General features: G+C 42.3%; 2 protein-coding genes across 2 annotated transcripts; one reads left to right on the top strand and one right to left on the bottom strand.

Moving 5' to 3' along the window:
• The first annotated feature begins 5,970 nt into the window (after positions 1–5,970).
• On the top strand, positions 5,971–13,262 carry rab3il1 (RAB3A interacting protein (rabin3)-like 1). Its single transcript, XM_047339883.1, has 10 exons — positions 5,971–6,199; positions 7,466–7,649; positions 7,775–7,870; positions 8,482–8,559; positions 8,810–9,031; positions 10,665–10,793; positions 10,899–11,011; positions 11,578–11,677; positions 11,763–11,829; positions 11,957–13,262. The coding sequence occupies exons 4-10, from the start codon at positions 8,494–8,496 to the stop codon at positions 12,040–12,042; spliced, it is 783 nt and encodes a 260-aa protein (XP_047195839.1). The 5' UTR covers positions 5,971–6,199; positions 7,466–7,649; positions 7,775–7,870; positions 8,482–8,493; the 3' UTR covers positions 12,043–13,262.
• A 725-nt stretch (positions 13,263–13,987) lies between these two features.
• epx (eosinophil peroxidase) lies at positions 13,988–22,222 on the bottom strand. The gene is made up of 18 exons (XM_047339785.1): positions 22,211–22,222; positions 21,783–21,827; positions 21,044–21,221; positions 20,868–20,958; positions 20,614–20,789; positions 19,661–19,793; positions 19,397–19,526; positions 19,111–19,317; positions 18,410–18,776; positions 18,175–18,335; positions 17,841–18,099; positions 17,592–17,762; positions 16,038–16,275; positions 15,742–15,953; positions 15,507–15,671; positions 14,851–14,934; positions 14,551–14,647; positions 13,988–14,254 (listed from the first exon to the last, which is right to left on the bottom strand). Exons 1-18 carry the CDS (start codon positions 22,220–22,222, stop codon positions 14,197–14,199), a joined length of 2,784 nt encoding a protein of 927 aa, XP_047195741.1. The 3' UTR covers positions 13,988–14,196.
• Between the last annotated feature and the right edge of the window lie 253 nt (positions 22,223–22,475).

Here is a 22,475-nt window from a genome sequence, read left to right as displayed (position 1 = left end):
GATTATTCTTCACAGATTTGATCTTTCTCATGATCCCTCTCATATTTTACAGATATAATAAAAATAGAAAACTTAATAACAAAATAACAAAACAATACCTGACAATAAGGATCGAGTTGTAACAATAAGGAAAGGTACCTTTGTATTTTTGAGTAAATTTGAGATAGAACAACCAATACAGTTCAAAAGCATTTCTTTCACTTATTAATTTCACATGACAATGGCAACAACATTTTAAAACTCAATTCATTACTTGAAATACCCAGGCTCAATGTCACATTCTGTCCTCTGGAGGTTTGTTAAGCTTTTTTTCATGTGATTTTAAGCTGCAGTATGTAACTTTTTCCTTTCTGTATTTTAGGTCCAGACAGACGTCTTTGCCTGAAAGAGACACATGGATGCTTTGGAAGGACTTCACAGTGTCCAGATTTCTTCCTCTCCACCGTCCTCAGCTTCGTCCAGCCGCGGATATGAAGTCCTCAAGGTGGGGAGGTCCGGAATAGCAGTGTACTCCTCTGCTGTCTTCTTTGGGACACCTGATGTGCTGGGACACACAGCGACCAGACAAAGGAGCAGCAGAAAACCTGAGCAGGGTTGTGTGGTTGGTCGGTGAGTGTTGAATCTGGGCTAAATACAAAAGGTTTTATTGGTTCCCTACTCTCCATAGAGAATGACATAAACTTGGTGGTTGTCTGCTGCACTGGATAAGGATAGATTCATTCAAATCAAATCAGGGTTTATTCATATAGTTGCACTAGTAGTTGCAAATACAAGGTGCTTAACAATGCAGTCAAAATATGAATAAAATGCAACAATACAGCAATATAATGAGAAATAAAATAAAGCAGGTAGATGAAATAAAATGGATGTGTTCATATAATTATGCTCCTTTGGGGTGTGACAATAAGGACCTTCCACCACCTCTAGTAGAGACAGTTAATAGATTTTATATTTTCCGCTCGACAACATGTTCAACCATGGAAAGTTAACCAGACATGTGAGTGAGTAACGCACTTCTCTGTCACAACATCTACTCTCTGTGAGCAAAGTGCAAGCCAGCAGATTTGACCTGTGTTTTCAAGTAAAATCTTATCGAGACGAAAATAAAGAGCGAACAGGAGCCATTTTTCAATCTGTGGGTTCTCTGCAATCAGATCAGGGCTTGTTTTGATTTTATTATTTTCCTTTATTAGAGTTGCAGGAGTAGAGCGCTGACAGGAAATGAACAGAGACTGATGGAGGGGATGAGGGCAACTCAGGTCCATGGCTGAACTCAAACCAGGGATAAAGAGATTACACAGTGTGGTCAGTGTCTTAAACCGCTCAGTTACCACTGTGCCCCATGATTTGCTTGTCGACTCACGGGTTTGTTTCATTCTTTGGTGTTTAACTCAGAGTGGAGGAGATTGGATCACTGTGGGACAGGTGTTGAAACGCTTACCCAAGGAGGTTATGTTTTCACCCCTGTCTCTTTGTTTGATGGTTTATTGGTTGGTTTGTAAGCAAGAATACACAAAAACAAATGAACAGATTTCCCCTGTGGAAGGATGTGGTATAGGTTAGGGAAGAACCCATTCAATTTTGGTGTGGAATGTGGCTAGGTACTGTGTGTGGGTGGGTGCTGGCTGGATATGTGGTGGGCAGTGCTGTGCCAGTTCACACTTAAAAAGAACTAGTTCATAGTTCAATTTAAAAAAATTGGAAGTAAGTTCAGAGTTCCAAAACTGAACTCGTTCACATTCATTTGTTCCGTTTTTTATTGGGAGGATTTAGGTGGCAAACTTATGATCATGTATTTAGTTATTAATCAATGGTGTCGGATCCTGTCTGAGAGGTGTAACATTGATACACCTCTCCGGTCATGTAAGGCACCACCTTTTCTCATCAATGTTGTAAATATAGTTATTTAGCTGTTTTGTCTTTGTAAAGTGATGAATGAGTGTGTGTGAATGGATGAAAGTAACTTGTACTGTAAATATTTGAGTGGTCTCTAAGACTGGAAAAGTGCTAAATAATTACAGTCCATTTACAATTTACCAATAACCCAAATAAAATAATTAAATACAATTCAGCTTATTGACATGGCGGCCATTATCCTGTGATCCAGGTTACAAGTCATATGAATATTCGAACTCTCTTTTCACATTGAACAACTTTCTCACAGGGAGGAGGAGTCAGTGAGAGTCTTTGTAGGAGAAGCATCTTCCTCAGGACTCCATGCATCGCTGACAGAAAGATATGGTTTCCTTCCGGGGTGAAGTGCACTCCGTCAGGTAGATAGAGTTTTTTCTTGAAAAACCTCAGGAGTGGATGATGTATCACTTCACCTCCAAACTGGTGAACAGCCTCGGTCATCATCTGGTTGACAGTCCTCCTGTCCCTCTCGATGATCCTTGCTTCACCGTAGCGCCACGCTTGCCGCTCATTGATGCAGGAGAACAGGATTTTCATGTTGGGGAACGTTTTGTGGAGCTTTATCAAACCCCCTCTCATTGCAGCTGCAAGTTGCTGGGCTGGCGTGAGTCCCAGATCGTTGCCCCCGGCGTGGATGACCAAGATATCTGGGGGACCCTGCATGGACAGTTCGCTGTAAAAGCGAGGAAGGACACCAGTCCACTGCAGGCCTCCTTTGCCAAACCATTGCACTTTGGCCTTGAGTCCAAAGTTCTCGCCGAAACAGTCAAAGGCAGCTTTCTCCCCACGGTGGATGTAGCTGGATCCGATGATCCAGATCTTTTTGAGCAAGACTTTTTCTGTCTCTCTGACCTCCTTTTCAGCGACAGGGAACATCTTTGATTTGAATAGAAAACAAGATAATGTTAAAATTAAAATAATTAATTAATAAATAATGTTAAATAAGTTGCAATCAATGTTTCTTTGTAACAAGAAAATACAATGCTGTAGTTCATATACAACAAAAACCTTTTGCCTGGTATTGACTGTTAATTCTGCTGTAAATTCTTTACAATTCACCTTTTTTCTTTGACTTAAGAGGAACAAATAACTAAATACAAGTTACCTTTGAATAGGAGTTGTTCCATATCTTCCTCTGGACCCTGACCACAGGTGCAGGATCCACTGCAGAGGTGCAAGGAGCCTCAATGTCCTCAGTAATCTCACGGTTACGGAGGACATCGAGGCTTCTCTTCCTCTGGACCCTGACCACAGGTGCAGGATCCACTGCAGAGGTGCAAGGAGCCTCGATGTCCTCAGTAATCTCACGGTTACTGAAGACATCGAGGCTTCTCTTCCTCTGGACCCTGACCACAGGTGCAGGATGCACTGCAGAGGTGCAAGGAGCCTCGATGTCCTCAGTAATCTCACGGTTACTGAGGACATCGAGGCTTCTCTTCCTCTGGACCCTGACCACAGTTGCAGGATCCACTGCAGAGGTGCGAGGAGCCTCTTCATCAGTGGTCATCCTCATCCTTTTGGAAGAGATCTCTTGAGGACTTTCAATGTCCTCAGCAATCTCAGTGAAGGGCCTTTTTATGTGTCTTGAGCATAGCCTCTGGATGTGCTCAGGACATGGACTTCCCTCCTCTCTGCAGACTCTTAACCTCTTTCTCTCTCTGGAGAAGGTTTCTAGTCTTCTCTTGCGGAGGGCCAACTGCAGGAGTTTAGAGAAGGAACTTTTTCTGGACCTGCGATTACTGAGGACATCGAGGCTTCTCTTCCTCTGGACCCTGACCACAGGTGCAGGATCCACTGCAGAGGTGCGAGGAGCCTCGATGTCCTCAGTAATCTCACGTTTACGGCGGATGTAGTTGGACCCAATGATCCAGGTTTTACTGAGCGAGACCTTTTCTGTCTCTGTGACCTCTTCAGTGACAGGGAACTCCTGGAATTTGAATAGAAAACAAGATAATGTTGAATAATAAATAAATGAAATAGAAATAAAGATAAATAAATTATGTTAAATAAGTTGCAATCACTGTTGTTCTTTGTAACAAGAAAAAACAATGCTGTAGTTACTATACAACAAAAACATTTTGCCTGGTGTTGACTGTTAATTCTGCTGTAAATTCCATATAAATCCCCTTGTTTCTTTGGCTTTTCAAAGAAAATTCTCTCATTATCTACTTGCCACTATGTTAATGGTGACAGTGACCACAGGTGCAGGATCCACTGCAGAGGTGCGAGGAGCCTCGATGTCCTCAGTAATCTCACGTTTACGGCGGATGTAGTTGGATCCAATGATCCAGGTTTTACTGAGCGAGACCTTTTCTGTCTCTGTGACCTCTTCAGTGACAGGGAACGCCTGGAATTTGAATAGAAAACAAGATAATGTTGAATAATAAATAAATGAAATAGAAATAAAGATAAATAAATTATGTTAAATAAGTTGCAATCACTGTTGTTCTTTGTAACAAGAAAAAACAATGCTGTAGTTACTATACAACAAAAACATTTTGCCTGGTGTTGACTGTTAATTCTGCTGTAAATTCCATATAAATCCCCTTGTTTCTTTGACTTTTCAAAGAAAATTATCTCATTATCTACTCGCCACTATGCCAATGGTGACAGTGACCACAGGTGCAGGATCCACTGCAGAGGTGCGAGGAGCATCTTCATCAGTGGTCATCCTCATCCTTTTGGAAGGGATCTCTTGAGGACTTTCATTGTCCTCAGCAACCTCAGTGAAGGGCCTTTTTAAGGGTCTTGAGCATAGCCTCTGGATGCGCTCAGGACATGGACTTCCCTCCTCTCTGCAGACTTTGAACCTCTTTCTCTCTGGGGAGAAGGTTCCTGGTCTTCTCTTACGGAGGCCCAACTGCAGGAATTCAGAGAAGGATCTTTTTCTGGACCTGCGATCCATGACCCACTTCTTTGCCTCAGTCAGACAACAACGGAAATCAGTTTAGGTATTTCTCCAAAGTTTTTCCAAAAGCACAGCGGTCGTGAAAGCACGTCTCACTCTCTCCTGCAGCAGAAGTGAAATGATCAAATTAAGTGACAGACCCCTTTATAGGGTTCAGGAATTGTAGAATTCCAATGTCTGTGGTCCAAAGGAACTTCACTAGAAGTTCCTTTGAACCACAGGCATTGGTCTGTGGTTCAAAAAGGAACTTCAAAAAGGAACTTCTAGTGAAGTTCCTTTGGACCACAGACATTGGTCTTTGATCAATCTACATAACTGAAAGTTGGTATAAAAACTCAAAAGGTGTTTAGTTTGCCCAGTCTGGGCTACTGTAAAACATGGCATCCTCCATAGAGAGGACCTGATTTCGATGTAAATATAAAGTATTTAAATATAAATGGTCCACTCTAGGGTAAAGAAAACAACAATTCATACAATTTAGATAATTGAAAACATCACTAGGATTATTTTCTGCCAATAGATCCCTTTCACCTAAATCTTACACACTGGACCTTTAATAAAGATGAATGCACCAAAGATGAATGAAAGTCTCACTCTAACAGCAACACTTTTATGAGCATTAGCATTTATTATGAGTATAATAACACGATTTGTTTTATAATGAACTAGACGTTTTTGTGAAGAATCTCTTAACAAGTTATAAATTAAATAAAGTTTTAATTTATAACTTGTTAAGAGATTCTTCACAAAAACGTTTTTTTTTCTTCATTTTTGGCCAAAAATTCTAGTGGCGTTCTGACTACCAAGTCGACATTTTGTCATGAATGTGTTTATGGGTTTATGGGTTTGTGGGTATGTGGGTATGGGGGTATGTGGGTATGGGGGTATGTGAGTATGGGGGTATGTGGGTATATGAGTTTTTGGATGGGGGTCTCCGGACAGGCCTCTGGGAGTGGATGCGCGGTCATGTGACGCGTGTGTGGAGGCGGACGCGCAGAGACGCTCCCTCTCTTCACTGGGATCAACAACGCGGAGATGAGAGTAAATCAATGAGAGACATGTCAGGAGCAGCACCAGCCCCTGTCTCTGTCTGACTTCTTCATTCGGCTCTTTATATTCAAACTTGCTCGTGTCTTTGTGACCGTCGCTGTTGTCGGTGTCTACGTCAGCGTCCGCATTCCTCCGCTGGCTGCTGAGATTTAAAACAGCTGCGATTAGTTTCGGTGAAAGCAGCGAAGCTTCACTTTTCTGCAGTGTTTGTCCATCATTGAGCCGCAGAGGAGGACAGCTGGAGGACAGAGGACACAGAGGACACAGAGGACACAGGGGACACAGAGGAGGGAGCTGTGTCGGTCTGCTGTCCCGGACACTGACGGGGTAAGGGCGGACACTGAGGGGAAACCTCTCTGTATTTAAAAAAAAAAAAAGTTGAAGCTAACTAGCAGGCTAACAGTGCTGCTAAATGACTGTTAGCATTTGCTTTCACCTTAAACTTCACAAACAACAACAGCAGCAGTGACCAACAAGCTAAAGTCTTTCAAATGAAACGTTGCCAGACAGTAGCAGGGGGTCCAAGGCGGTGGTCCGGGTCCCTCAGGGGTCTGGGACTCCTGTGATGCAGTACTTTAGCTTAATGTTTGAAACACGAGCTGACCTGACATTTCTGCAGTTGTCCGTTTATTAGGAACACCTAGCTAAGACTAATGCAGCCCCGGAATGAAGGCACAGCTTGATCAATAACTTATCTGGTTCAATGTATCAGTCAATAAAAGCTAATGGCAGATCCAGTCTTACAGATGAAATGATGGTGTCACGTTCCACATCAACTGCATCTGTGTCCGTCCATCTGTCAATCATTGACTCGAAGGACTGTGGGGGATCTGCGTCTTGTACCTTAAACCTATAAACTTTAAACATTAACACTGCATTTGAATGTATCGTATCAGAGTTATCTTGAAGTTAATACACAAACACAATGTTGTACGCCACTAACAAACAGGGCAGGACTTAAATACCAATATAATTGTGGAGTAATCAGACATTATCATTTAAGTTGGTGTTCGACCGATACTTGGCCGATATATAGTATCAGCTGACATGAGCCTCAAACAGACTTACCAGTGTCTGTTTGCTGATATTCACGGATTTGAAAAGAATGAACAATGCAGAGAAGATGTGCAACATTAAAAATCTTTATTTTCTTAATTAAAGTTCTGTATATTTGGTTGTATTTGTTCAAGCCTCAATTACATTTTTTTGTCAACATCTTACGAATCTTTGCTATTTAAAAATAAAAAAAAGAATATATATATTTAATATATAAAATGGGTGGCATTGTTGTACGGTGGTTAGCACTGTTGCCTCACAGCAAGGTCCAGGGAATGATTGAAGTCTGCATGTTCTCCCTGTGTATGCCTGGGTTTCTCCATGTACTCTGACTTCCTCTGTATGTTGGGCCTGTGATACGCTGGCGGCCTGTCCAGACTCTACCCCGCCTCTCGCCCACTGTCAGCTGGGACTAGCTCCATCTCCCCCGCACCCCCCAAGAGGATAAATGGTTTAGATAATGGACCCAGTTGTAACTTGAAGAACTTCATGTTCACTTAATAACCATGTTCATTATTTTGTTTGTCCGTTGTGCAGGTTGGTAGATCTGGATCCAGGGCCAGAGTCCAGAGTGGAGGGAGGAGGCCAGGCTGGGCCCACCTCCGGCAGAGACCATGACAACCTCTGTCGGCTCCGCAGCCCCTCACTGGAAATCAGAGAAAAAGAAATCAGAGAGAAGGGCTCAGAGATCCTCAGGGAACAGCTGGACGCTGCAAAGAGGGTGTTGTAACCCACTTCATTTCAAACACACAGAAGCATAGTTTGACCTGAAAAAAAGAGTCGACAATGCAATTCTTCTTCCTTGTTCAATGTGTGGTTGTGACACTTTTCTCCCACAAATATCAGGAACTGAAACTGAAGGATAAGGAGTGCGAGCGTCTGTCTCAAGTCAGGAATCAGCTGGAGCAGGAGCTGGAGGAGCTCACAGCCAGTCTGTTTGAGGTGAGCAGTTATCATTGCTCCATGCTGAGTGCACTTTGACCTGAGTCTCAGGCCCTGCTGATGAGTGATGCTAAAGTCCTAATAATTACAGTTTTCATTGTAGTCAAAACATTAACATTAATAGAGAGGGTGAAAAGTTATGGTGAAACACGGCATATAAAACAATAAACCTGCAGAGTCAGATGATTGTTCTCTGGGTTCCTCAGCTTCATGTTGGACTAACATTAGTGCCCTGGTAATGATCAGATTTTTTGAGAGAGACAGAACTCCACACAGATTATAAGAAACTGGGTTAATGTAAGAATCAGTGATATATGTGTATGAGTAATGATGTCTCTATGTAAACGTCTGTTCCAGAATATGATCTTAGCCAGAATAATGCTCACAATCAGGATATTGTCTTGTGAACACACTCACAGTTGTGTCCTCAGCTGCTGCTCCCAGGCGACCAATAAGATAAAATGTTGCAGCTTTAACATTTAACTGATTTAACTTTTAGCACGAGTGAAGAATTAATAACAACCTCACAACCAGATGTCTCAGACGTTAATACAGATATGTTCAACTTGCATTGCTTTAAGCCTGTGTTGAAGTCATCTACTTGTGTACAGGAAGCTCACAAGATGGTGAATGAAGCAAACGTCAAACAAGCAGCAGCAGAGAAACAACTCAAGGAGGCTCAAGGGAAGGTGTGTGTTGTTCCTTTGTTTCTGTCCAAACCTGAAAATGAGATGTCTGATGAATTGAACTTTTGTCCTGTAAAAATTCCTCAGACTCTCCTAAACTACTCATGAATCCATCTCTGATTAGTCTTAAAATAGGCTGCAGTAAAGACATATTTTATTAACAAGAGGACATAAATAGTGTTGATGCCACTGATTTTTCGCCCATCATAATTTTTCTTTCTTTCCCTCTATATGTTCTGTGTCTGACTCCCAGATTGACGTCCTGCAAGCAGAGGTCACGGCGCTGAAGACTCTGGTGTTGACATCCACACCTTCCTCACCGAACCGCCAGCTGCATCCACAGCTGCAGCCTTCGGGAGCCAGGGGGGCGTACAAACACGTCGGGGGACATGTCCGCAACAAGAGTGCGAGCGGTATTTTTACATCCTCACCTGGAAAACATGAACCTTCTTCTGTGGCCAAAGAGGACCGAGAGGTGACCTTCATAAATTGTTGTACACTTTCCTCTCTTCTTCTCCTTAAAATACATTCCTGCATCTTAGGACTTGTGCGTTCTCTTTTCCCATCAATTATTCTTGCTTCCTTTTCTCTTATCTTGTTCTTTTGCTCTTTGATTTCTTTTCTTTTTCTCTCACTACTAACCTCTGCCTGACTTGTTCTTCCTCTCTGTCTCTGGTGTCTCTTCCTCTCTCAGCCTGCTGTTCCTGCTCTCCTCTCTCTGATTCTCTGCCTGGTTCCCGGACAGTCTGTCAGTATGACCTATGGCTCTTACTGGCGGCAGCGGGGAGCGGGTTTAGACACTGGCAGCAGACAGGTAACTGCATCCCTTCAGCCAGGCTCCATGGAGTTTTAGCTTTAGCTGCTGGATCTGTATTCTGTAATTATCTGAATTGACAAGGACAGTGAGCAAGTTTTTCCTGTACAGAGTGAGTCAGCATTTTTGACAGTCATAGTCAAGTTTTAGGATTTTAATGTTTTAATTGGTCATTATCTCCTTTGAAAGGCAGTGCAGTGGCAGAATGAGTTGGTCTTTCTAATGAGACTGTTTTCACTGGAGAGCTGCTTTACTATAAGAACATGTCTGTTGTGCTCTTTAAGGAGCTGAAATATTCAGCAGAGACAGAATTTTCATTTTGAATATTGAAGGTGTTGTAAACAAGTAAGAGCCACTAGTTATGTGGAAAGGGACGTCATTCCTGTTACATGCAAGTTCAAAAGAGAATCACAGCCTCATAATGTTTTATTCACTAACTAAATAAGGAACCCTCCTCTCTGTATTTTATATTTTTGACAAGCTCCATCGGTCTGAGGATGACAGTGTCGGTTTATCAGTCTACCACTGCAATGAGATTTGGTACAAATACCAGCCCTGTGGTTCAGGGGGTAGAGGGGGCGTCCACTAACTGCACGCAGTTTGACCCTGTGCTACTCTTGTCCACATATCGGAGTGTCCTTGAGCAAGACACTGAACCCTGAGTTGCGCACAGCACCATCACTGACTATGTTTACATGGACAGCAATATTCTGATATTAACCCGATTACGAGAATAGTCTGAATAACACACTGCCGCGTGTAGACAAGTTACAAATAGGATGTGATGTTGATGTGGATCATAATCAGATTTTGCTCTGTAACATGTCAACAGGAACATGAATGGAATACTCTAATAGCAACTCATGTAAACACCATAATCAAGAAGATGTCTTGAATAAGGTCAATGTTTTCTGTCCGTGTAAACGTAGAGGCAAATTGTAAAGTGCTTTGTCCATTATATCATTTCAGTGCAGCTCATTTAGATTAAATAGAAACCAGTTTCCACAGGGTGAGTCCATAAAGGTTTTGCTGACTTTCTCTCCAATGTGCTTTAAGTTTTCAATTAATCTGTGAAATATATCATCTACTTGAGAGATGGCTATTATGTTTTTATCACACACATTCAATCAGCGAATTTCTCCCTGCAAACATTCTCAGACTGTGAACTCGGTAAACAGAACTAGTCAACATCAGCATGTTAACATTAATTAGCTGCTGCATTAATGTACAGAGCATCATCTTTTTGAAAGTTAAAAGATTCTGTGGTCGACACATTCCACATTTCTGTTTGCAGATGGACTCAGTTCTTTTTGCAGAGTTTTTGATGTGGAGGGAACATCCGAGTTTCGACCGCTCCTCCGCCTTCCTGAGACGAATCTACAGAGAAGACATCGGACCCTGTCTCTCCTTCACAAGATCCGAGGTCACGATCCCACTGCTTCTCGGCAGGAATATTATGTTGCTGTATTTGTCACATTTCAGTGTGTGAAGTCACGTTAACATTATTTGTAATTCCTGCTCCCCACAGCTGTCCCAGCTGGTGCAGAGTGCCGTGGAAAACAACTCTCTGACCATCGAGCCCGTGGCCATGTCAGCGTTACCGATGGTTAAGGCCTCAGCTGTAGAGTGTGGAGGCCCCAAGTGAGTTGTCACGTCTAAACATTAACTATCATCCTCTCCTCTCTGTCACCATTCACTGCTAAACAACGGCCAAGTCAATTCTAAAATTCACTTGGATTTGGTTTTGATTTCTTCACTGGTGATTTATGGTTATAAGCTTTTCACTGTCTTACCGTGGGCACAGTTCAAATCACTGTCTGACTTAAACATCTTTTTTTCCAGTGGGTTTAGGGCAGCAATAGAGACGTAAGTCCTCCAAAGACGTAATAAACTGTTGAGCTTTGCACTAACACAAACTACTGGAGCATGACATGAAACCTGCCTGTCCAGACAACTGAAAAGTTGTAAACAAATCTGTAAATAAATGACCCAGATGGGTTGTGCACGTGTCTGAGTTTACGTTCATGTGACCTATAACCTCTTGCTCTTCACAGTGACTAACTATCTTTGATTGTGCACCTCTTTACTTGTGCTGTCTTCTATAAATGTGGCCTCTCTGTGAGCAATGTTAAGTGTCTGCTAGGACCGTGTGTGTCAGTGTCTTGTGGCTGTGATTTTCTTGACAGCTGATCTCTCTCCACTTGTAGAAAATGTGCATTGAGTGGCGTGTCACGGCTCTGTCGACATCGCATTAAACTCGGTGACAAGGGGAGCTACTATTACATCTCTCCTTCCAGCCGAGCACGGGTAACTATCACATCTCTGTCACCTTGACTAGACACACTGCTGCTGAGTTTTCCTACTTGTAACCTTGTCCTTATTTCTCCTCTAGATCACAGCAGTTTGCAACTTTTTTACTTATATCCGCTACATTCAGCAGGGCCTGGTGAGACACAATGGTAAGTTAACGTCTGTTTACATTTGAAATAATAAATAATCAGGGGCCTGTTTTCCTATTCCTTTGCCAACATACAGTATGTCTGATTTAGCCGATTGACTTGTCGTTGTCTCTCTGCTGTTTTCCAGCCGAGCAGATGTTCTGGGAGGTGATGAGTTTCCGCAGAGAAATGACTGTGGCCAAGTTAGGTTTCTACCTCACGGACCTGGGTTAGAGGATCTGACGGGACATGGGAACACCCGACGTAACATGCATGATCCCAGGACTTTTATTATTCAGACACGCTGAGTTAAACTGTGGTAACAAAAGGCCTTGGATAATTTTTTGGTAGCAGAGCTTGTACGGTGTTCGTACTGCAGCAGAGGTCAACCAACAAGGGAAGCAGGAACATGTTCTAGTGCCACTTCTGCATTATGCAATAAGAGATTTTTAATTAAACCAGCACAGCAATAAATAAATAAAACTAGCACGATTTTATATAAGATTGTGTTACTTCCAGATATGTAAAATATATTCCTCCATTACAGTGCAGGACACAAGAGATTTGTTTCCGTTTATTTTTGATCATGTAAGCTCTGAACCTCCCAGGTGGAGTGAACACATCGTCTCATGTGAACACAATAGATTGTATGTATCAGGCTTCTGGCATAAGTCTGTTAGAAAGATGAGCTCAGGATGGAAGCAGTCGAGATGGTTTGGTCGGTCTCTTACCTCAAGTTTTACAGACTTAGACAACTACATGTCACATGTAAGATGTGTGAGGTTGATATTATCTGTGTACTTTCCATAGAACAAGGATTTCGGTTTTTTGCTTTATTTTTACATTAGTGTGACGCTTTCTAAGCGTCTCCTAGTTGCTTTCAGTTATGAAGTTAAACACCACAAACAAGATGTTAATTCACTCTCAACACATTACTTGTTTTAGAGGCCTTCTTTAAAAAAAACAAATGAAACTTGAAAATCAGTTTCCCATTAGCCTGAACTTAATAATCAGATATATTATTAATGAGTTGTTATCCCATTCAACATAGACAGCTTTACAGTATAAACAGACAATAAACAAGCTTTAATACATTTTATCTCAACATGCTCAACTGTTGGAACTGTAGTTTTGCACGTCTACAATGAACAGTATGTACATTCAGTATAAGCCATAAAGGACTTTGCAGCACATAGCCATATTATGCATAATTATATTGTATATTGGTTGTACCTCGTAGTAAAGATTTAGATCAGTTTTTACGCAAGACAATCTGTTGAATGAAAAATTAAGAATATTGTGTCAGAAAGTGCAATAACTGCTTATCTTATCCTGGTAATTACCTGTGTTCTCCAGTGTAAAAACAAAGGCAGTGTCACCTTTGTACCTTGTGTGATTTACAGCTCTTGTTTATATAAAGTCTGATGGCAGTAAAATGGATCAGTTTGACTTTGGTTTCAGGTCATGACTCATTGTTGTATAGTTCATTCATTCATACAAGACCATACATGACACAGAGACCTGTTTTTTCTCAGCACGTCATTGGTTTGGTTTTAAATTAAGCTCATACGCCCAGACACACACCCAGAGTTGCCCAACAGGTTTGTAAGCAGGAATCAGGCACATGGATACAGAGGAAACGCTGAGACCGTATCCCACTCAGAGGGGCTTTATGGTCGGAAAATCTGTTTTTGGTGCAGACATTCCTGAAAGATTTGAATTTCCGGATTGAAAAAGACTTTTGTAAGCTTGTTATTCTGTTTGCCTGGCCTCATCACACAGATTACCACAGAACCTAATAAAGAGTTTTACTGTTGTGAAGTCAGTGGACAGTGGTGGGATGCCAAAAATGACTTTCTTATGAATATGTACTTAAGTTGGCCACTTTTCGCTTTTACTCCCCTACATATATAAACGGCATATATCTGTACTTTCACATATTGTCACATGAAAATACTTTCAAAATTTGAAATGTATATTTAAAAAGAGTACTTACCTTTACTCAAGTAGAAAAGTTAATGTGGTACTTTTACTTGAGTACATTCTTTGTCTATTTATTTAATTACTTAAGTAAAATGTTTAAGTACTTCCTCCAACACTGTCAGTGGACAAATCTTAGCATCATATCATATATATATATATATCTCATATATCATAAACGGTCTGGTCAATGCAGGGATACTTAAATATGTAAAACTTTAATTTGTTCAGTTTTAGTGAGATTATAAATTAACAAGACAAAATGTTTTAATGTTATAAACACATAAATACATAAAATGATTCCACAAATAATTATTTTAACTTGCAAAAACATTGAGGACATCACAATAACTTTAACATGTAGAGACAATAAAATAAAAAATGAACCAAACTCTGACAAATGTTGGATTAACGGTTCCCTTGGCAACAAGCTGCAGCAACCAACTCCTGTTTCTTGGGGAAATATCTGCAAGAAAGAGTCAACAAATATTATTTATATTTCAACTGCTGCTATATATTATTTATTTCAGGAATAAATACATTTTTCCCCAAATATTAGTCTAACATGTACTTGCGTACACCGACTTAAATAATGGTTTAATGTTTCTGATTTGGGAAACTTACAGAGTCAACAGTGTTATAATATGTCATCTCAAGAAAATAGGGTGCACACAAACGGAATCGATGCTCCTATCAATATGATTTCTAAATATTTGTTTAAAATAGTTTAATCAGGTTCATTCAATTCTTTCAGTTCCTTACCTTTGATAACAGATCATTATCATCACCAGTACGGCCACACCACCGATCACTACTATCACCGCAGTGACCACAGAGATGGCAGAGAGTGACGAGGGCTCTGGATCGTTGCACAAACGCACAAACACAAACACAGAAATGTTCAGTATCAGACGTGACAGATTCTGACATGTTGTATGTGTTGTTGTAAGTTAAGATTTACTTATGTTATACTTTCCAAAGGTTAAAAAAGTGCTTCTCAAGAATTGTACATTTATCACAAAATCTCAAACAGGCAGAAACTCAGGGAGCATCTGAACCAACCTGAGCACATGAAGGAACCTGGTCTGTTGAAACACTCCAGGCTTTGTGGACAAGGAGAAATCTGTTCTTCACACTCATTAATATCTGTGTCGGTCAAAAACAAATCAATAAGAAACACAATTATTTATTTTATTAAAACTGTATTATATGGAAATATTTTGGTTTGATAAAATGCAGTTGTCTAAGCATATCAAAAATGTCTTTTCAAATTCAATTCATTTTTTCATTCCCCCGTTTTGGAACACTTCCTGAACAGGTTCTTCATTTGAGCCAAGACTGCATGTTCATTCTTGACTTTAAATAAAACAGAGGAGACTGTTGATTTGACTAATGCCTCCAATGCCATGTGTTGTGCTTACGTGGAAAAAAACACATGACATACATGACAACATCGGGAAAAGAATGTGATGGTACTGAAAGCTCCAGAACAGATACTAAATGGACTTAGCCAGGTGATTGTTTCCATGTGAACAATAAACTTTCTGTCTAAAATTCTAAGAATAATCAACATTTTTTAAGTTTTGCTGCAGATATTAAAGAATATTACCATCAAGCTGAACACCGGTTTTGTTACATGTGACACATAAACTATATTGCTGATTTAAAATGTGCTATCTTCTGTAGGTGTGTCCCCAGCCTCTGTTTAGTCTTTGTACCTTGACATGTTGGAGGGGCGGGGCTCCACTGGTTCTTGTTTGTATCACAGCTGACAGATGAAGATCCCAGCAGCTTGAAGCCCGAGTGACACTCATACAGAATCACAGAGTCACAGAGGAGGGAGTAGCCAGATTGAATCCTGGGTATCGGACCACAGCCGGGATCTGGGAGAGACGTCAGTGAAAGAAATAGCACAAGTGGAACATCACCAACAACATATTTCTGTGTCGTCACCTGTGTCTGGTTCTTTCCAGGGGCTGAGATCGATGTGGGGGATGAGCGGGTGGGAACAGGCCAGCATGTCCCGGGCGCTCTCAGTGCGTGAGAACGGGTCCTTAGGGACGAGGGCGATGTGGCTGTTATCACAAATGATGCGGGACAGAGAGACGGCGTGGAGGTGTCTCCTCTGGGTGCTGGTGAACACTCCCTCCTTCTCCCACCAGAACCTCACAGGACAAAACACAGATGGTTTTAGCTTGTGGCGTTAACTCATGTCGTGAGATCAGTAGATGATGAGCTGCGGATTCTACCTGTCTCCATCTCTCAGGGCTCTGAACTGTCTGGACAGCAGGCAGGCCAGGAGCGGCCCGACTCGGCCTCCGGGCAGAGGGGGCTCGGAGATGGCCCCCACCCACACGTCCACGTTGTGGGGCGTCCCGTACAGGAGCTGGAGTTTCTGAGCCAAAGTGAAGTTTCCCAGGATTTCAGCCAGATCGGACGCGGAGTCGGGAACAGAGAGGCCGCAGGAGCTTCGCCACGAGCCGTATCCTGGGGAGACGAGGTGAGACAGAGAGCAGGAGTTTAAAGGTCTAGTACAAGATGTGAGACACCGAGAGAACTGCATTTAAATGTACACATCCCTTCAGTGGTCACTCTTGAGGGAAAACTCATTCAGAGGGTTAACACCTTTAAATACTTGGGTAGGATTCTCTTTCCTTTAAGCCACATGCTCAGAGCTTGGTAAAAGAACTGAGGCCTAAACTACGGTTCTACTTTAGAAATAGGTTTTTCTTTCAATGTGAAAAAGAGACTTGTTGCTGCTACGTTTTTTACCTGTGTTGGACTATGGGATCTTATATGAATGCCCCTGCTCATTGCATTAGATCGATACAGCCGACCATGGCTGCCCTTCGCCTCATCACTAACTGCAAAAGCCTTGACTCATCATTGGGACATAACTTTGCAACTTATAATGTAAAGTAAAAAGTAATAGAATAATTCATGAAAGACCAAAGAAAACAAATGGGGGATTTTGGCAACTCCTGAGATTTTAGGCAGTTTCAGAGATTATAGCGTTGTCTGTAAACTGATCACATGATAACTTCCTGTGAGAAATCCTGAGATTTGAAGACACATTTCTGCCTCAAACGATAAGTAATGTCTGTTGGAATTCTGCAGTGCTCACACATTCCAACATCTGGAATATAAAAAACCCAGATGTTACTATGATGGCTGCTTTTCATTTAGCTGGTCAAGCTCCAGAGGCCTGTAGAGGTTATAGTAATACAGTTTGTTTTATATACCAAATTAATTTACTGTTACTTTCACCAGCATACTTTACAGTTTTATATCAACAGGAAATAATACAAAGAGGTCAATCAAATGGCCAATTCAGAATTTCACTGCAAATTAAACTATTTCACTATTTCACTATCAAAAGATATAAAAAAATAGATATTTAAATATATATTATGAACTTTTTGTTTTCAAGAATTGTATGTTCACGTTTCACCACCACCTGAAATGTAAATCTAAAGCAGCTGCAGCCATGAGAAGCTCCTCCTCCTGCAGCAGATCTCCACTGTGAACATACAACAGACTCAAACCTCACATACAGCTGCTGACATTATTTGTGTTTCTTTTATCAAATCTATAACACCACTGAGTTTGTTCTGTTTAAACAAATCCAGGCTCCTTGTCATTTCTGTGTGTTCCTAAATTTCAACCAAATTATCTTTATTAATACTGATTTGAGCATTACTTAATAAACATAGTCTATCTGTTGAAACAGTCCTCATTGACAGTCATCGGCAGACTTTCAGTATAAAGTGACTCTCTGCTGTGCTGCAGATTTCAGAAAGTACCAGGTAAGCCGTGGTCTCGGCCCCTCTGGAGGTTGAGGGCCCCGAGGTCCAGGGGCATCCCCCCCTGTGCCTGAAACAGCCTCTCAGTCAGCTCCTCCACCATCATCTGACCTGGAGTCTGCAGTTTGGCGGGAGACAGCAACAGGCCACGCAGCACAGGGTCGATACCCCCTGAAACACCAGGAGACAGAACTGCTGAGTAAACCACGTGTGATTAAAGCACAGCCAATCAAATTTTTTGTTCTTTACCTTCCTGCACAACCCTCCAAGAGGCGAACAGAGAGTGGTGCAGAGGCAGTGGGGGATGCTGGGAGTTTGTGGTGTATCCTGGCCCCAGCCTGCTCACCACTGGCTGCACCGTGACGTGGGCAAAACGAAACGCAGCCGCTGCAAAGACGTTGGCGATGCTGGGATCCACTTCAGGATTATAACCCTCGTAAGGAGGCATCAGGCGGGACGTGGTAGTGTCCCCCAGGACCTGTGGCAGGTAGTGCTCCCATGTGAGGATCTGGAAGAAGAACCAGGAGGCTGGTCAGAGGGCTGGAAGTGCTTATGGAGGATGGATGTGGAGCTGAAACTGTACCTGATGAATGGCTCCCATGATCTTGCGGGCCTCCTGATACAGGGTGTTGGGGCTCCAGTGAGGGTTGAGCAGGTGCAGCTCCTTGACCAGCCGGTTGTGCTCTCTCAGAAAGAGCGTGTGCAGCGCGATCATTCCCAGATGCTCATTGGCTCTTGAATCACCTGAGAGACATGAATGATGAACAGGGTCTCCACTGAAGCCTGCGGAGGACGGATGGATCTCTACATTCACTCACCAGCTTGAAAGCAGGACGTGGAGTTCTCCCGGTGCTCGGATCTGTCTGACGTCCCCGAGGTGGTGGAATTTCGAGGACCACAGGGGTCCAGGTGCGCCTGCTGTCGAGGCAGGAAGGGCATGTAGGGCAGCCCCTGGTCTGAGTGCTGGGGGTTGAGGGTCATGGAGCCCAGAGGAGAGGAGTTGTTCCTCAGAGACGAGGCCACACTGGTGGAGCTGCCGTACACCATGCTGGCATCCACAAAGGAGGTGATGGCGTTCAGCTGCTCTCTGTGGCGATGAGGGAGGACTCCTGCGCTGCAGCTGGGAGCAGATCGGAAGAAAGGCATACACTTCTGGACGCCATTACGGCGATCTGACAGAGGGATCTGGGGAAATAAAGTTTTATTTATTTATATATATATATATATATCATTTTTTTCATAGTTATGTAGTACATTGTGACATTTCTACATTACTTGCAGTTTTTTTAATTCTTGGTACTCTTGGACTTTTCATCTGCTTGATCATATCACTATTATTTCAGCTTCTCTTCATTGACAGTTTCTGTTTTCTTGTTTTAAATCATACTAATTCTTTCACATTACTTATTAATAAAACAATAACTTTACCTCTTTTCTTTTTTTTTTTTTATTTAAACTGAACAGGGGAACAAAAACCCAAACGAGGCCCTTTGAGAATCAGCTGATAGTTGGTGTGTACCTGTATGGGGAAGCAGGGCGTGTCCCGGCTGCAGGTGTGTGTGCAGTCCGCTCCGGTCCTGAAAGCAGCCGTACTGGGGCTCTGAGGCGTCAGCACCACGTCGTGGTCGATCCACTGACCCCACTCCACCAGCAGGTGGGACAGGGTGGAGTCCAGAGAGATGTTGTCGTTGTGAGTGAACAGCACCTCTTGAGAAACCAGCCGCACCTGAACAACAAACATGAGGGGAGGGATGGAGGTACAGCAGCTGACAGAGGAGGACAGTGTGCTGCTGCAGGACTCTTACTGGAGGCAGGCTGACGTTGTGGTAGGTGTGATCTGGGTCCCAACCTCTGGGCGTCCCCCACAGGTCCTCGTACTCAGGAGGCAGCCAGCGGGAATATGGGATGTTTGCAGCGCCCCATCTGGGATGATCTCTGTACAGGACATGACAGACATATCCATTCTGTTCAGAACAGCACTGCTGGATTACTACATGTTTGTCTTGTGTGCGTGTGTGTGCGTGTGTGTGCGTGTGTGTGTGTGTGTGTGCGTGCGTGCCAGCTCTGACCTGTTGTTGCACTCTCCTGTGATGGATCTGTAGCGCTCGGACACACAGTCGCTCTGACAGCTGGGTCTCTGCAGCTCAGCGGAGCAGCCGGTCGCCTGCAGCAGATTCTCCACATCTTTGTCACTCAGCAGCTCTTCTGGAAAACACAATAAATAACACAAGACACTAATGATACAAATGATAACTTATATAATACAAAAAACAATATTAATATCCTCGAACTTGCTATTGGTTTATACAGATCATTTGCTCTTGTCTTACGTCAGAAAACCTTTTCTTCTTATATTATTATTATTGGTAAATTATATAATAATTTGTATATGTATTTCTATAGCACTTATCTAAACAAGGTTTCCAAAGTGCTTTACACAATACACAGGAATAAAACAACAGAAAAAAACAAGACAAAAATAACAAATATAACATAAAAGTTATTAAATATTTCTATTATTAATATTATAATATATAAAATTACAAACAAACAACATCCATTAAAACCGGTTCAAAATCAGACATTAAAATGCTTTCCTATAAAAAACATGTTATACAATGATTTAAAAACAGGTAATGCTGGTATGACGAGTCAAAAGCTAGAAGAGTGACACGCTCCTGACATCTGTGCATGTATGTTGCAGGTGTTTTGTTTCTGTGACCACAGCTGGAGTGTGATCCCTCTTTATTCTGAACCTGCATCTATTATGTAAAAAACACACAGTCACTATAATTAAAAAAACCTTGTTTGTACTATTTCCATTTTTATTGTATAATCCTATTTTCTTTCTTATTTGAATTTTTACTTACATTTTTCCCCATTGCGCTGCTACTCTCCTTTGGCTGGTGTCTCAGTTGTGAATTCCCCATCTTATCTTATCTTATCTATCTTATCGTAAGGAGGGTCTTTCATATTAGATGATTTTTTTTTTTTAATATTGTGAAGTGCTGCTGTTCAGTACCATGAGAGGTGGGCTGCACCATAGTGTGAGTGTAGACCATCTCTCTGATCAGCTCCACCGTGTTGTCCAGCAGCTCTGCAGCCCAGATTTGAGTCCTGGTTCTGGCTTCAGTGTGTTTGAACTGAGCCAGCAGGTCACTGGGTCTCAGAGTGCCCTCAGACAGGGATTTCTTCCCCCTGGAAAAGTCAAGAGATTCATTATTAGTTGCAACAGCTTTTTCTGAACTATTTCTATAGAGGCCCGGGATGTTTTACCTTTCACTTGTGCGGGCGTAAGCAGCATCAGTCAGCTCCATCGCCCTCTGAAGAGCCTCCTTCACAAACGTTGACCCCAGATACACAGTCCCTGTGTTCACCACGGAGGAGAACATGCACTTTTAAAAACTCCTAGGTACCTGCCCTTTAAAGTCATAACCAATGAGAAATCCTACCTGAGGTATTTCCAGACGCTCGGCTCAGCGAAGCATGCCCAGGGAAGGAGAGGAGGACCAGTCCAAGTAGGGAGAGGGACACCTGAAACCAGAGGACACATCTGACACGTCTCAACTTATCTGGTTCTTTAGTCCAATCAAATAATAACAACGAAAAGAGAAACTCACCATGAGTGCTCTATCCATTTAAAACAGGTCAGCCTGTGTAGAGAGGATTAACTTCAGGAGTACACATCAAACACGCTCATAGTAGCTCACTGCTGCTCTGACTGTGACTCATCTTCAGAGCCAGCAGGTGTGTGTGTGTGTGTGTGTGTGTGTCCGTGTGCGTCCCGAGCGTTGAGGTTGCCATTTATACACTGGCAGCAGGGCCAACAGGTATGTGCAGAATCCCCTTATCTGTCCTCATGGTGACAGCAGGGGAACATCAAACACTGGACTCACTGCCTCGACCTAATAACCTCTCAAATCAAATTTATTTCTGTCCTTTCACCCACGATGAAAACCTCCTGTCATATCTGGATCATTTCAAATAAATGAAACACTTCTAACCAGGAGGACAGGGAATGCAGCGGCGGACACCGACCAAGTTCAGGCCGTTGAAATATTGGATGTCCGAGCAGCGTGCCACAGCTGGAGGAGACACATGTTCCTTCGTTATTTTTAAGCCAAATTTAACAACGACACATTAAAGTTCAGTTTTCTGGGATTCATGTCAAGTGTGTCTGTGTCCTCATACCAGTTCAATCTGAGACACAGACGTGTGGCTGAGGAAACGAGGATTCTGGGAAATGATACAGAACAAGGAATGAGATTGAAAATAAAAAAAAGGCTCAGACAGGAAAGTCTCTGTTAAATCACGACTCGTGAAGCATGACTCCAGAATGAGCCTTTAAAACTCAGACGTGAAGCAACAGGTCGACCCTCTGCCCGCTCTCCTGCCTTTGATGCTCCAGGTGCGTGATAGCATCAAGTGAGTCATCGGTCCCATTTCATTAGGTTGGTATTAGTATTATCTCTGCTGACCCACATTACCCATCTTCTGCTCTGCTGCTGATGGTCCAGATCTGAAATGTAGAAATCTTTTGTTCTCAAAAAATGTCTTGTTGAACCTGAAACCGTCAAATTAAATACTCTCCTTAAAATGGGTCATTCCACCGGACTCACTTTCAAAAGCATCTCTCCACTAAATCCTAATGGTTTCAAGCCATGTGAGTTGCATAATCTAATTTTTTTGCAAATTATGCATGTAGGGAAGCAGCAACATTAGTCACTTTTCATGTGAACCTTTTGTCTCTGTTTGTTTGTTTGTCCGCAGCCTTTACACAGTAACTATAGAACAGATTTCCACAAAATTTGGTGGAAAGATGAAACATCTGCCAAGAAATAGAAAGACATAACATGTTGGTGGAGATCTGGATAGAGAGGTAGA

The sequence above is a fragment of the Hippoglossus stenolepis genome, chromosome 5, assembly GCF_022539355.2.
Source record: "Hippoglossus stenolepis isolate QCI-W04-F060 chromosome 5, HSTE1.2, whole genome shotgun sequence".
NCBI classification, from domain to species: domain Eukaryota; kingdom Metazoa; phylum Chordata; class Actinopteri; order Pleuronectiformes; family Pleuronectidae; genus Hippoglossus; species Hippoglossus stenolepis.
This window is presented reverse-complemented; position numbering and strand designations above follow the sequence as displayed.

Excerpts from the sequence above, each read along its gene's own strand:
- epx (XM_047339785.1), bottom strand. Across the intron at positions 20,959-21,043 it reads AGCGTCTGGAAATACCTCAG|GGACTGTGTATCTGGGGTCA; the intron begins GTAGGATTTCTC and ends TGGTGAACACAG. Across the intron at positions 15,954-16,037 it reads GCCCTGAGAGATGGAGACAG|GTTCTGGTGGGAGAAGGAGG; the intron begins GTAGAATCCGCA and ends TTGTCCTGTGAG.
- rab3il1 (XM_047339883.1), top strand. The coding sequence starts at position 8,494 with ATGGTGAATGAAGCAAACGTCAAACAAGCAGCAGCAGAGAAACAACTC. Across the intron at positions 11,012-11,577 it reads GTAGAGTGTGGAGGCCCCAA|AAAATGTGCATTGAGTGGCG; the intron begins GTGAGTTGTCAC and ends CTCCACTTGTAG. Across the intron at positions 11,830-11,956 it reads GGGCCTGGTGAGACACAATG|CCGAGCAGATGTTCTGGGAG; the intron begins GTAAGTTAACGT and ends GCTGTTTTCCAG.